Genomic DNA, 15,407 nt, shown 5'->3' on the forward strand with positions numbered 1-15,407 from the left:
CGGAAGACTTCCGGGAGACCATCCGCGCCGTCGTTCGCGAGGAACTGAGGAAATTGTTCCCAGCAACGCCGCAGCCCCAAGTCGCCTCCCTCACTGACGTCGTCCGCGAGGAGGTTCAGCAAGCACTGGGGACTTCTACGCCGTCGGAAGCATCTTACGAACCACAAGCGATGACCTACTCCGCTGCTGCTTGTCAACCCCGACCCGTCCCAACCCGTTATCAAGAGGCCCCGCCGTACCGCCGCCCAATGTCGCCCGCCCGACCCCCTGTAACCCGAAACCAGGCGCCCAGGAAGACCGAGGTGTGGCGAATGCCAGATAATCGTCCGCTGTGCTACCACTGCGGAGAGGCCGACCACGTCTACCGCCGCTGCCCGTACAAGAGGCTGGGTTTGCGTGGGTTCTCCGTCGACGCACCCCGCCCGCGAGCCGGCCAGCGCCCATTTGAGATCGAAGAATACCTGTCGAACACCAGCCGTGGACCATCCCGTTTCAACCGTTCGCCGTCGCCCTACCCGTACCAATCCCCCAACGGTCGCAGCAATGCTGACTTCGCCCGTGGACGGTCCCCCAGTCCACGAGGGGGAAACTAAAAGCAGCAACTTCTGGAGGTGAAGTCGCACAACGGCGAAAAAATTAAAACCCTCCAACGACGCAAGACCGTGATTCACGACATGGCCTCATCCCAACGACCCGACGACACCCCGACGAGACCCCCGAAAACGACGACAGCTACGCTGCGCGACGCGTACCCGAAATGACGAAGCCTGCCGCTGAGAAGACGACGATGACGACGCATAGTGCCCAACCATCAACACGCGCAAGCCGCGATACGACGCCCCGACGCACCCGAAATTCGAGAAAAGCGGCATCGGACGTCCAGTTGTCCATCGACGGCCTTGACGTAGTCGCCCTCATCGACACGGAAGCCGACTACTCGGTCATGAGCGGGACATTCGCGTTCAAGCTAAAGAAAGTTACGACCAGATGGGACGGTCCGCACATACGCACAGCAGGAGGCCACCTCGTGACGCCAAGTGGAATGTGCACATCGTGCGTCACCATAGACGGCACTACGTACCCTGCGGAGTTCGTCATTTTGTCTAACTGCTCCCGCGACGTAGTTCTCGGAATGGACTTTTTGACGGACAATGGCACAATAATTGATCTGCAGACCAGGTCGATAACGTTTTCTTCCGATCACTCCACGACGCCGCAGCCGAACCTCGGACACGGTGCTGCTGTAAGGATCGCCGACAATCACGTTACCCTGCCACCCCGCGCAAGCTTGATGATCGCCGTCTATTGTGAAGGTGCTGCTCCTGACGTCGACGCTATCGTGGAGACTGACCAAAGGTTGCTTCTGGACCGCGGTGTGTCTGTCGCAAGAGGCATTGCGCAATTTAAGCAACGCAGATCCCACGTTTTGGTCACCAATTTCACCGAGGAGTACCAGCATCTAAACAAGGGCGCTGCGATTGCGTTTCTCGAAGAAACGCAAGAAGCGAGTCAAGTGATCGCGGTCGCCACCTTTGAACGCGCACGCGCAGATGCTTCCATGCTGCCACATCCTTTCGACGTGAACCCGGCGCTGTCGCAAGAAAATCGGGACAGATTACTGGAGTTGCTCCGTCGCTACAGCGAGTGTTTTTCCTCGAATTCGAAGTTACGTCAGACATCTTTGGCGAAGCACCGGATAATAACCGAAGATGGAGCCCGACCTACCAGACAGTCACCGTACCGCGTTTTTTCACACGAGCGCGAAGCCATCCGGACTCAAGTTGATGACATGCTCAGCGACGACATAAGACAGCCATCGAAAAGTCCGTGGGCTGCGCCGATTGTACTCGTGAAGAAAAAAAATGGCACTTTAAGATTCTGCATTGACTAACGGAGAATAAACAAAATCACCAAAAAGGACGTGTACCCCCTGCCACGAATCGACGACGCCCTCGACCACCTCTGCCACGCCAAGTACTTCTCATCCATGGATCTGAAGACCGGCTACTGGCAAATTGAAGTTGACGTGAGAGACCGAGAGAAGACTGCATTTATAACCCCGGACGGTCTATACGAGTTCAAGGTGATGCCGTTTGGGCTGTGCACGGCGCCCGCAACGTTTCAGAGAGTCATGGACACTGTGCTAGCAGGCCTGAAGTGGCACACTTGCCTCGTATACCTCGACGACGTTGTCGTATTCACCCGGACTTTCGACGAACACCTCACAAGGTTGGAATCTGTACTAGAGGCCATTCGTACGTCGGGGTTAACGCTGAAGCCTGAGAAGTGCCGTTTCACGTACGAGGAACTCAAGTTCTTGGGTCACGTCGTGAACGCCGCGGGAGTGCTACCTGACCCGTCAAAAACATCAGCCATTGCGAACTTCCCAAGGCCGAAAGATAAGAAGGGTGTGCGAAGGTTTCTCGGACTGTGCGCATACTACCGGCGCTTCGTCGCAAACTTCGCACGCATTGCAGAGCCACTCACGCGCCTGACGAAAGAAAGCACCCTTTTCAGCTGGTAAAACGACCAAGAAAAGGCATTCTGCGAGCTGCAACAGCGCCTGCAAAACCCGCCCGCGCTCGCTCATTTCGACGAAAACGCCGAAACGGAAATGCACACGGACGCCAGTGATATCGGTTTGGGTGCTGTCCTCGTCCAAAAGCAAAGCGGTTACGAAAAGGCAATCGCCTATGCAAGCCGTGGTCTGTCGAAGGAGGAGAGAAACTACTCTGCCTCCGAAAAAGAGTGCCTGGCTATCATATGGGCCATTTCAAAATTTCGCCCATACGTCTATGGTAGACTGTTTAAGGTTGTGACAGACCATCATGCGCTGTGTTGGCTCGCCAATTTGAACGACCCCTCTGGCCGTCTTGGGCAGTGGAGCTTGCGCCTGCAAGAGTTCAACGTTACAATATTCTACAAATCCGGCAGGAAACACTCCGATGCCGACTGCCTGTCCCGCGCCCCCGTCGACCCACCACTACAGGACTCCGATGAAGACTGTGCGTTCTTCGGAGTCGTGACAGAGAGCGACCTAGCCGCCCAGCAGCGTGCCGACCCTGACCTCCGCGCCATGATCGACTACCTCGAAGGACGCAACGTCGCCGTGCCTAGGGCGTTCAAGCGCAACTTACCAGCGTTCAGCCTCAAAAACTCCATCCTAGTGAAGAAGAATTTCAACCCCCGAACGAGAACGAATTATCTACTTGTCATCCCCGCAGACCTTCGTGACGAAATTTTGGAAGCGTGCCACGACGACCCGTCTTCCGGACATCTTGGAACAGCTCGCACGATTACAAAAATCAAGGCGAAATTCTTCTGGCCCCGCCTTACATCCGATGTCACCCACTACGTCCGGAGCTGCCCTGACTGCCAGCGACGAAAAACACCACCGATGAGACCCGCCGGACTTCTGCAGCCGATCGCCGTCCCAACGAGGCCCTTCCAACAGATCGGATTGGACCTTCTGGGCCTGTTCCCTACATCCCGATTCGCGAACAAATGGATTGTCGTAGTGACAGACTACATGACGCGCTACGCAGAGACCACCGCTCTTCCGAGGGGAACTGCACAAGAAGTTGCAAAGTTCTTTATTAACCAAGTTGTGCTGAGACATGGAGCTCCTGAGGTCCTAATCACGGACCGCGGAACGACCTTCACTGCGGAGCTCATGCAAGGAATCTTACGCTACAGCAACACGGATCACCGAAGAACGACGGCGTACCACCCCCAAACGAACGGACTAACGGAACGGCTGAATAAGACAATCGCGGATATGCTGTATGCTGCCTATGTACGTCGACGTTGAACATAAGATGTGGGACGAAGTCCACGTCTTATGACGTGGGACGAAGACCCACGCCTCTCCTTAAAGGAGATATGTGACCAAAGTTTCATCTCGGTCTGGCCATCAGAAGTACCAGAACATGACGTTCTAATTTAAGAAGTTGCCCAAAATTGCATCTCATGAAAAATGCAGCTGTTTGCTTATGCCTCCCAAGATAGCACACGCGCCATTGCTGGCTACCCCATTCTTATAGATGGGGTAGAAGACCTGTACCATTTTCACTCCTCCATTGTGTGCCAAACGTGTTTATCTATGCCATCGTGCTTCGAACCACCCTGTTGCGCCAAACTCGTTAATCAGCGCCGTACTGCGCAGCAGCCCCCAATTCAGCTGCAAGGTGCGGCAGCCATCAATCCTCGTGCCTCAACACATGGCCGAAACGTTTTATTGAACCTTTTATAGCTTCGGTTTCGTCGAAGCTGTGATTACTCGAGCAGCAGCTGTAAGTCTGCTTCCAAGGGGTGGTCGCGTTCACTGGTGCGCGCGATATCTCGGCAAGCATCACCGTGAATGGCTTCGGAACACTTCCGATTTCTGCACTTTTAGTGTGAAAATACTATGCAATAAGAGCATCTCTCCCTAATGGAGCTGTATTCCCTTACACCAGATTTTTGTCGAGTCATGCGATGTAGTATCCAAGAGAGTTGGATGGCAGCCTTACAAGTTTTTGCTAGCGCATTCTTTGCTTTGTCTTTGTGGTATAGCTGTGGTCTTTTTCTATAACTTGATGCTAGTGTTCAGAAGAGGAAAAAGGATGATGGTATCTGGAGCAGCTTGGCAGACAGTTTGCCGTTGTACTTCACTTATCGATGCGGTGGTTGGTGCCAGTGCGTCCAGGTTGAAGAAAGCACGAGTGGCCGTACGTAGCTAAAAAGCCAGTTTTATCGCAAGGGCGAAACTGTGAATGGGATAGCAACAAGTTGTAATGTACGAAATGAGGCTGGCTGCAAATTCTTTTGCATCTGATCTCCTGTAACTCGTCACGATCACCGATCAGAATAGGCTTGCCAGAACTACACTGTGAAGGTATAGCTGTGGTCTTTTTCTATAACTTGATGCTAGTGTTCAGAAAAGGAAAAAGGATGATGGTATCTGGAACAGCTTGGCATATAGTTTGCCGTTGTGCTTCACTTATCGATGCGGTGGTTGGTGCCAGTGTGTCCAGGTTGAAGAAAGCACGAGTGGCCGTACGTAGCTAGAAAGCCAGTTTTATCGCAAGGGCGAAACTGTGAATGTGATAGCAACAAGTTGTAATGTACGAAATGAGGCTGGCTGCAAATTCTTTTGCATCTGATCTCCTGTAACTCGTCACGATCACCGATTAGAATAGGCTTGCCAGAAGTACACTGTGAATGATAAACATTCATAATCAATTTCTGAAGTAAATTTTTTATTTTTGTTGCAGGTGTGACTTAGTTATGAAGTTATGATGAGCTATCAGAAAACATTGACATTCAAAATATTTATTTTGAATTCGCGACTTTCTGCATTTTTTTTAGTGTGATACAGTGAAACATCGTTGATGCGTACCTTCCGGGAATGGCGGTATAACTACGCACTAATGGCGAATTCCATTGCGAGAACAGGAATAGAGGTTCAGGGCACTGAGGAGTGGGTGGGTGGCAGAGCACTGAGAGCAGGGCCTCTCAACCTGCCACTGGAATGCGCCGCTCTCCCGGAGGGCAGGTGAGAAGGTGACGAGTAGGGAGACCATGTGACTGAAACTTTCCAAGCCTGGCATACTCTTTGTGGGGCAGCAGAAAAGTACGCGTGAAATGTGTCAGCCACATATTCTTCATTATTCTAATACCCAGTGTGCTTGTGCAATGGCTCATTTGGCAAACTTGCCAGCTCTCATCGTAGCTATTTGTACAAAACAGCAGTATCAAACTACTCATGGTTGCTACCATTCCCGCCGCGCTCGCCGGCTGGAAAAAAAAAAGGGAGATTGTGACGTTCAAGAACCACGTGACTCGTACTGCGCCTACTCCGCTTTTCAGGCGAGAGCACTGCAAACTGCTCCCGGCTGCCCTCGGCGCAGCAAAAGCACTCTTGCTCTACCAATGCATAACAGGGCTCCTGCACCTGTTCAACCACTGAAACACGCCAGCTCTGAAGAGAGCACTTTAAGCATGCTTTTGAGTGCTCCTGCTCTCCCAATAGAATTTGCCAAAAGTGTATTGTGTATTAACCACCACCTACGAATTTGAATCTCCTGACGAGTGCCATCGCTGCAAACATAAACACATGAATAAATTTTATGCCACAGAAAAGATTAATCTACCGGTTGTGCTCTCGCATAACCGCCCAATAGCACGCGATGGCGACGCCAAGGAGCATTTCGAAACTACAGTGGCGTCTGGGATATGTAATGTGGTCTAGTGACATAACGGAAATAATTGGCAGTTCCACGATACATACGTTCTGCACTCCACTACTAAGTGAAAAGTGACACAGGTTTATTGAAACACGGTACTGCCCTAGAGAACAAAATCGTCTGCGGGCTAGTTGCGTGCAGCGCTTTGCCTACTCAACGAAGACTGTGAATATCTACCCGCTTATTGTAGAATGCACCCACTACGCTTCCGACTTTGTACAGTAGAGCACTACATGGGCCTGGCCTGGCCCGCAGGCCGGGTTGTCCGAAGAACTCTCTGGTGGACCCTGGCCAAGCTCGGGCTTGAAAGTTCATGACTCTGCTTTGCGTGAAGCTTGATGCTATGGGCCTGGGCTGGGCTTGAGGCTGCGGGCCTGGGCCAGGCTTGAGACTGGGCTGGTCCGAAGTCAAGCCCTTCATTTAAAGTCCAAAGTTGGGCCTTCAAGCTCACGTGAACATTATGCACTGCATGGTCTAAGGCATTCTGTGCCGAACTGGAGGGGCACCTGGTAAGAGTCGGAGGCATTCAAAACTTGTTATGATCAAGTATGTGCTAACTCAGTACAATGCGATAAAGAATCTCCTGCACTCAAGAGGAAATCTGCTTTTGGAAGACGTCGATATGGCCATGTTTACGGAGGTCGACAAATTCGTGGAGCCCTTAAAGGACGCCAGCGAAAAGCTTGAGCAGGACAAAGTAGTAACGCTGCCCCTTGTATTGATGTAATATTCAAAACTGAAGACTTTCTTTCCTCCATGTTTCGCCCTATTGATACGCTGCCGCCAGAATCGCACCCGTGTCCCAGGAGTTAACAGCAAAACAGCTTCACTGCTGAGCTACCCACGCAACCAAAGCAGCATTTATATGTGTGTAGACATTGGATTTTCTGTCTAATCATGCACTACAAAGCACAGAGCATCACTAATAATGGTCATCAACAACTAATAACCTCTAGCAGCCCTGTCTGAGCCTGGTAATGAATACGTGTACCCTGGATGGGTTCAGTAGTGAACGCCTGGGCACGGGTCAGGCTGCAGCTTGGAAACACGGGCTTCGGACTGGGTTTGGTCATGTACGGCCAGGCCCTGGCCAGATTACGGCCAGGCCCTGGCCAGATCCGGGCTTGGAGCCATGGGCCCAAGCTGGGCTCCGGTTTCATAAAGCAGGCCCGGAAATGAAGCCCTTGCTGTGCTGTGCTGCACAGATGCGGTTAGTAGCTTGCTGGGTTAATGCAACGATGAGGAGCTTTTTGCAAGTCCTGGCAGCGGACAGAGGCGTTTTTGGGCTGTCACTTAAAATAAGCGCGCAGTATGCTTACTCTCAACACTCAACTCCACAGCAGCGAGCTGCTTGCGTATCTGTGAAGCACTGCATGGGTGAACCAGAGTTATTGAATCATGAGTTGCGAAACTCTGTTCCGAAACATGGACACGCAATTGGCCGACCTTGCGGGAGTGAGCAGATTGTTGCGCCATCTGGGAGCAACAATACAAAACTGCATCGCCACCTGTGCGTGCACTTCCTTAAGGCTGCTCGACGTTGCACGCAACACTGGCATCGTCCCCTCAATGGCCCTGGCTACCCCTGCTTGCGTGGTGCCCGCCGCACCTGTCGGCTGTTATCACTTTGCAAAGACGTAATAGAAGCTGTGTTAGAGCGTCCAGTTTCATTTTGTCGAAGGTGGTGCTTGCAAGTTCGTGCTACGATGATTTTAACGCTGCACCCTGATTTTTTCTGTTACTCCTTGTTTGCTCGTTTGCTCGTTTGAAAATACACGCTTGAGACCGATTGCTCGCAGGATGTGTCTCACAAACACAGCGTGATTGATGGTCGCATAAACAAGATACTGATACGGTAGAGTGCAAATCAAAGCACAACAGTACCGATCAGTACTTACCATGAATTGGCCGCTTTGTCTTGCTGCACGCAGCGGTCGAATTCCACTAATCGCAAAACCAGTGGGAGACAGGATGGAATACCATATAATCATGAAAGCACGATGACAAGAAAGTGGGAACATTGAATATTCCTATTTCCTGGCAACTAGCACTGCAAGTGCTCTTTTGTTTTCAGGTGCGATGCTTGTGGATTCTTTCGAATGGCACCAGCGTTAACTGCTCGGACAGCACCGTCTGCTGCCATTGACAGTCTTACAGTTTCGATCAACCTGGATCGGCGCTGCATGCCGCTTGCTTCATGTCTTACCGGTCACTATTTTGCCGAAATGTAAACATCGTGGGCTCTCCACATGAATCTGGTAAACTACCGACATCACTGCATTATCCACTACACTGTGCGGTTAATGAAATTGAGCGGCGACGGATGCTATGCAATGGAAATATAACAAAAAGCATGTTCACCTCACGAACACGCCGCTTATAGCCACGTCACTTCTAGCGTAATGCGGAAAACATGAAAAAGAACAGAGCATCAAGAGAAAGAGCAGCTCCTCTGTCTTTTATCACGTCTCCACCACTGCGTCAAAGTAACATGTTCCATACACTTAGGCACAGCTCACCCAAGAACAAGTTCTAGGCGCTGCCGTGCTGTTTGGCAGAATGCTGTGACGCTCACAATCCTGCTAAACGCAAAAACACAGAATAGTGTGTTTTTTAATTAAATTTGTGGTCAAGAGATGGTGCGACAATCTTTTCACTCCCGCTATTTCGGCCCATGCCGTGTTTGAATTTTGATACATGGAGCCAATGGGTAGTGTCGCTACTCATATGATCGAATAGCTCTGTGCGTGTTCAGGTAGTCGCCTATTAAAAGCATGCAGTAGGGTTAAAGTGGCGCTACGCCATGCGTGTCCGAGCAGATAGCTGGAGAGTCTTACAATGATAAATTACTTTGTCGGTGATAAGTCACACTGGCTTGTTTGTCACTGGTCACCACCTCCCCCTCGTTTTCCCCCCTACGACTACTGCCGCAATCGGGCAAAAGTCAGAATAGTTGATTGGCTGATCTCAGCTTATATCAAAAAGACAAAAAATCATTTGTTGTGCATTGTGGTATGTGCAAGTTCAGCTGCGCTGTAAACTTTTATGCCACAAATTTTTATTGCTGTACACACTTGGTACCCACCAACTGGTTGGCATAAGACGAACCACTACAGCTTAAGCGGTTCTTGAATGGATCAGTTTCTATAAGACTTAGTCGGGGATCCGTCGCAACTACGTTTTAACTGCTAGTGCATATAAAGGGCTCCTAAACCACCCATAGGTCGAAATTCAGTTGTGGTGGGAAAATTCTGTACAAGTGTAGGAGGAACACCGTGCCGTGAAAATTTTTCGAAACTGTGCTCTAATAGCGGAGTCAGACGTGATTAATTATTGCAACCATGGCGATTATGTGCTACCCTTTATGATATCCGCTTCCGAAGGCGCTTTGCCCTCTTGCCGAGCGCTCCTCTCATGCCCCTTCTGATCGCTGACAAGCTGCTAGAAACACCGTCTACTTCCGGTTCTGCGACTCCGTCCCACCATCGACTCCATCAGCTGCATGCTTGTTGGCAAACCGCGGCTGCTATGCCGGCCCGTGCTTATACGAATCATTCCAATGTGTTCCCTGCATTGCGCGCACGCCTTCAAAGGGTCGCTAACACGATGGACCCATATGCACACTGTTACGCCTCGCCCAAATTCATGGGGTCTTTTTCCTACGGACGGTCATGGTTGCAGCATATTGTGCATTATCATGTCGCGAGCTCTTTTTGTCGCAAACTTGTTGGCCCGAAGCACCACCGTGCAACCAGTGCGGGAAGCTGCCGGGTAAACATTGCTGCGCCAAGTCAACAAATGGTGCCGATAAGTTCAGTGGATATCACTGACATGTTTGACCTTTCTTATACTCTTTCCCTCTCTCTCTCTCTGACATGTCTGGGCACAGCGAAAGCCTTCTGAGCTGTGCATATAAATTTGGCGATCGTCCTCGTCCGAACTGCTATCTTCTAGGCAGGCTGTCTGTGAGCTGCTGTAACGACAGCACTGACGTTTCCTTCGCCTTCGCTAGCCACCTCGTTATTGACATGGTGCATTTATGACTTCGTAGATGGGAATTAGCCCCACACGTATGCAAAAACACCATTAACAATGCACGGGCAAGAACTATTACGTGCCTGGCGATGCCCTCATCCAAAATGCACGCTCGCGCTCCTCACCTCACCTCATCGGGTGTTTTGTGACCTCGTTCACCTGCTGGAAGCCACGTGATTGGCTGGCTTGTGTCACGTGATCCGTCCTCTCGGTCAGATCGTGCCACGCTCCCACTTCGAAGTCAGAGCGATCGGCAACGCTCCGAGTCAGAGGCCAATGCTCTAAACGAGCCAACCGAAGGTAGTCCGAGCGCTCAAATACTCCCAACCGAAGGCTCAGCCACTTTTCAGATCGCTCGAAAACGCCCAACCAAATACGCCATGAGAAGCACGTGAAGGATCACCACTACAATGTGCATCACTATCACATTGTGGTTTTGACATGGATAACCCCAGATATCATAGCTACAACTTTAAGCAACAAGAGTTTGAAGGAAAATTGGCACAGTAAACTCTCGGTGTAATGTAGAAATCTCTTGAATGTATTTGCTGCTCATGTGGAATGACTGCCTCAAATGTGATTGTTTTTATACTTCGAATTCTGCACCCCCATTCATCTCTCGTTCATCAGAATTACTGTTAAGCTGTACCATGTTTCCTGCTGCCTTCAGGTTTTATTTGATGAGTCCACTGTGCTTCCAACTGTTTGTGTACATTAATGTCTTAGCTTTTTCTGTATGCGAAACAGCTAATTCTTTCTCGTGCTGTTGGCGCAGGGAGGAACTGGAGAAGCAGCGTGCCAAGCAGCACTACCAGAAGATGCATGCAGCGGGCAAGACTGAAGAGGCCCGGGCCGACCTTGCGCGCCTCGCCCTCATCCGCAAGCAGCGCGAGGAGCAAGCGCGGAAAAAAGAGGAGGAACTCAAAGGTGCTGTTTTGGACTTTTATGTCTTAGCTGTTGTGTGCTGTATTGTGTAAGCTAGGGGTGCAGCCAAAGTAGTCTGAAACTTTGGGGCCAGCATCTGAGTTTTCGTTCTGTGCAGCCTTGCAAACCTCCCAACTCTTAGAAATTGTCTTCCAAATTTTGACTTAATCTCCCTTTTGTAGGAATGCTATGTCGAGTCTCCCAAAAAGTGGCCGCCACACAGCAGAAGCGTTTTTTTTTTTTGTTTACTCGCGGGAATGTCGGCCCTTTCTGCTGTGACAGTTTGGTGCTTTGGAAAAGCACTCGCTGCTTCACTTTTAGGTCACTATAACCATACTGCTCATCTGGGCGAAAGCCAGCAGACATGGGACACGCTGGCCACCATACCAAAAAAAAAGTGAGGGAAAGGTACCACAACTTTTGTACCTGTTTTGGCCCCCACATTTTGTACACTAGGCCCATAGATACATCGCCGCTCTAGGTACCAGTAGTGTTAAATAGTTGGGGGGGTTGTGTTCTTTCGGAGTTTAGTTGGAAAGTTGGTGGCGGCCCTGCCACGGTGGTCTAGTGGGTAAGGTTCTGGCTGCTGACCCGCAGGTTGTTAGATCGAATCCCGGCTGCTGAGGCAGCTGCGTTTTCGATGGAGGTCAAAATGCTGTAGGCTCGTGTGCTCCGGTTTGGGTGCACGTTGAAGAACCCCAGGTGGTCGTAATTTCTGAAGCCCTCCACTACGGCGTCTCTCATAATCATGTGGAGGTTTTCGGACGTAAAACCCCAAGTATCAATAAAATCAATGAAGGTTTGTGGTGGTGTCAAGAGCAAAGAAGTACTTGCAAGTGTTTATGGACGTATACCCAGCTGGGTTTCTGTGCTTCATGACTTCACGGAAAGGTGAGAAGTACTCAATCTGTACCACGCGCGCCTGTGATGTAAGCATTTCAAACGGCGGCAAGGCCGCCTTAAAATGCACATTGCTTCACTGAAGCATGTGAACTACGTTCATGTTGTTGAAGGACAGGGCAATATCAGAAGTTTCTTTCAGAGGTGCTGCCTAGGCAGTGCGATTTATGGGGTTTCTTGTGGAACACAACTTGCCGCCAAGCGTTGGTGATCACGCAGGATCATTGTTTCGGAAAATGTTCTCGAAGCGCCAGGACGCAAAGCGGTACGGGTGCGGACGTACTAACACCTGCCATTGTTGGAAAAATAGCTGCAGATGCTGCTCTGAAACGCTGTGCTTTCGCAGTCGCATGCAGTGGATGGAAGCAATGACAGCTGGTCGCAGTAATTTTGGATTTGCACCTCTCTCTCCTGTCTGTTGTGGTCTCCCGAATTTTCATGCGTTGTCTCTGCTGTGCGTAAGCATAATCTGCTAAGATATTGATCATATTGTCACAAATGTGAGAGAATGAATAATTTAAATATATTGTGAGACGACGTCAGGTACGAAGGAGCGACCGTTTTATTGTCAACCCAGACGCGCGAGCCAGCAACCGAACAAGCAGCGAGCCGCTACGATGATGATGATCACGGTGCTTTGTATGCGCAGGTGAAAGTGAAAATGATGAGCAACACAATCAGCGCTCACACTATTTCCCCCCTACACGAAAGCGGTCTGCAAGACGTTCATTTAGTAAGTGTATGAGCGCTGGATATAAGGTTTCAGGCGAGACACATGGACGATCTCGGTCCCGCGACGACGGCGATCAGAAGCCGAAGTAACCGGCGCGACGCGATAATTTACGGCCGATGTTCGTTCAAGCACGGTGTAAGGACCCAGGTATCTGTGAATGAATTTTTCACAGAGGCCGGGTGTGCGAACAGGTGTCCAGAGGAGCACTTCGTCGCCTGGGTAGAATGACACAACTCGACGTGTCGCATCACAACGAACTTTTCGCTGGGCCTGAATGGTAGAGGTGTTGGCGCGGGCGATTGTGCGGCAGTGGTTGACACGGGCAGCGAATTCTTCCGGAAGGGACGCAGATGGGACAGAAGGCGTGGACAAAAAGCTGGTGTCTAGAACAAAAGATGGTGCACGGCCATACACAAGAAAAAACGGGCTGTAACGTGTAGTGCGTTGTATGGCAGTGTTATAGGCAAACGTGACGAAAGGTAGTATTGTGTCCCAGTTCTTGTGATCGGGTTGGACATACATAGAGATCATGTCTGACAAAGTTCTATGAAAACGCTCAGTAAGACCATTGGTTTGCGGATGATATGCCGAGGTGGTCTTATGGATTGTGTCAGAGGCCTGTAAAACTTCAGCGAGCACACGAGAAAGAAATGTCTTGCCACGGTCACTTAGGAGAACACGAGGGGCGCCGTGGCGCAGGATAATGGCACGCAGAACAAAGTCGGCTACTTCGCTGGCAGCTCCAGTAGGAAGAGCTGCCGTCTCAGCGTAGCGAGTAAGATGGTCTACGGCAGTAACAATCCAGCGGTGACCGGCGGCGGTAAGCGGAAGGGGTCCGTATAAGTCTATGCCGACGAACTCGAAGGGAGCGGATGGGCACGGGAGAGGCTGTAGAGGGCCGGCGGGAAGAGATGTCGAACGTTTTCGGTGTTGACATGATGAACAGGAAGTGACGTACCTGGAAACACTAGTGGAGAGGCCAGGCCAGAAGCAGCGAGTCTTAATGCGATCGTAGGTTTTATGAAAACCCAAGTGGCCAGCCGTCGGGTCGTCATGAAAGGCTTCTAAGACTTGGAGTCGAAGTGAGCGAGGTATGACCGGGACCCATCGGCTACCGAGAGGATGGTAAGTTTGTCGAAGTAGCGTTCCGTCATGAAGTTTGAAACGCGTGAGTTGTCGTCGCAAGCGGCTGTTGGGAGCACGAGATGAGCCGGTGAGCCGATCGATGATTGTACGGCAGTATGTGTCTGCACGTTGGAGCGAGGTGAGGTCTGCGGATTGAAGGAAGTCATCCGGTGCAGTGGGCTCGATGGGACTAAGACTGGTCATCTGCGTGGTCTCTTGGCTGGGAGGTGCTGCGCAGCAGGTAGATGCGTCATGATTTTGCAACAGCGGACAGCGTGACAAAGCGTCGGCATCTTGGTGTTTGCGGCCCGACCGGTATGTGACACTGTAGTCATACTCCTGCAGTCGGAGCACCCAACGACCGAGGCGTCCTGACAAGTTTTTTAATGATGACAACCAACAGAGCGCATGATGATCCGTGACGATCGTGAAGCGGCGGCCATACAAATAGGGGCGAAATTTTTGCACGGACCATACGATAGCGAGACATTCCTGTTCAGTGATGCTGTAATTGCGTTCCGCTGGGGAGAGAGTACGGCTCGCGTAAGCCACGACTTGCTCTTGTGAAGCCTGGTCACGCTGCAGCAGAACAGCGCCGATTCCGTGCCCACTTGCGTCAGTGTGTAATATAGTAGGGGCTGTGGGATCAAAATGGCGAAGAACTGGCCCTGACGTGAGGCATCGCTTCAGGGTCTGGAAAGCAGCTTCACAGTCATCTGTCCAAAGAAATGATGCACTTGTGGTCAGGAGTTTGTGAAGAGGAGCCGCGATAGTGGCAAAATCACGGACAAAACGGCGGAAGTAAGAGGCTAAGCCGAGGAAGCTGCGAAGGTCTTTGAGCGTGGTGGGCTTAGGAAAGTGCAGCACAGCGGCCACTTTGTCGGGATCAGGTTCGATGCCAAGCTTGCTGACAACGTGGCCTAACACTTTGATGCTGCGGCTCGCAAACCGACACTTCTTGGTATTTAGCTGGAGACCGGCTTTGGCTAGACATGTGAGCACCTCGTCTAGACGTTCTAGGTGTTGCGAGAAGCTGGATGAAAAGATGACGATGTCATCCAGGTAACAAAGACAGGTCTTCCATTTTAGGCCACGCAGCACCGTATCGATCATCCGCTCAAATGTGGCTGGGGCATTGCAGAGCCCAAAAGGCATCACATTGAATTCGAAGAGACCATCAGGAGTAGCAAACGCTGTCTTCTCTTTATCAGACTCATGCATCGGGATCTGCCAATACCCAGATCGTAGGTCGAGACTTGAGAAATATTCTGCACCCTGTAAGGTGTCAAGTGCATCGTCAATTCGAGGCATAGGATATACATCCTTGCGCGTAATTTTGTTTAGTGCCCTGTAATCAACGCAAAATCGCACTGATCCGTCCCTTTTCTTAACTAGGACAACAGGAGAAGACCAAGGGCTTGTGGAAGGTCTGATAACGTTGCGTGCGAGCATGTCATTGACTT

The 15,407-nt window shown here is 50.9% G+C and overlaps 1 protein-coding gene across 2 annotated transcripts in view; it reads left to right on the forward strand.

The window, feature by feature from the left end:
* Positions 1-15,407, forward strand: part of LOC119179501 (uncharacterized) — a 126,081-nt gene that overhangs the window by 90,906 nt on the left and 19,768 nt on the right. For both annotated transcript variants that reach the window (XM_075869901.1, XM_037430587.2), the window contains exon 5: positions 11,038-11,189. In XM_075869901.1, coding sequence (XP_075726016.1) covers positions 11,038-11,189 — 152 coding nt within the window. The remainder of the gene's footprint in view (positions 1-11,037; positions 11,190-15,407) is intronic.

The sequence above is a fragment of the Rhipicephalus microplus genome, chromosome 7, assembly GCF_043290135.1.
Source record: "Rhipicephalus microplus isolate Deutch F79 chromosome 7, USDA_Rmic, whole genome shotgun sequence".
Classification (NCBI taxonomy): domain Eukaryota; kingdom Metazoa; phylum Arthropoda; class Arachnida; order Ixodida; family Ixodidae; genus Rhipicephalus; species Rhipicephalus microplus.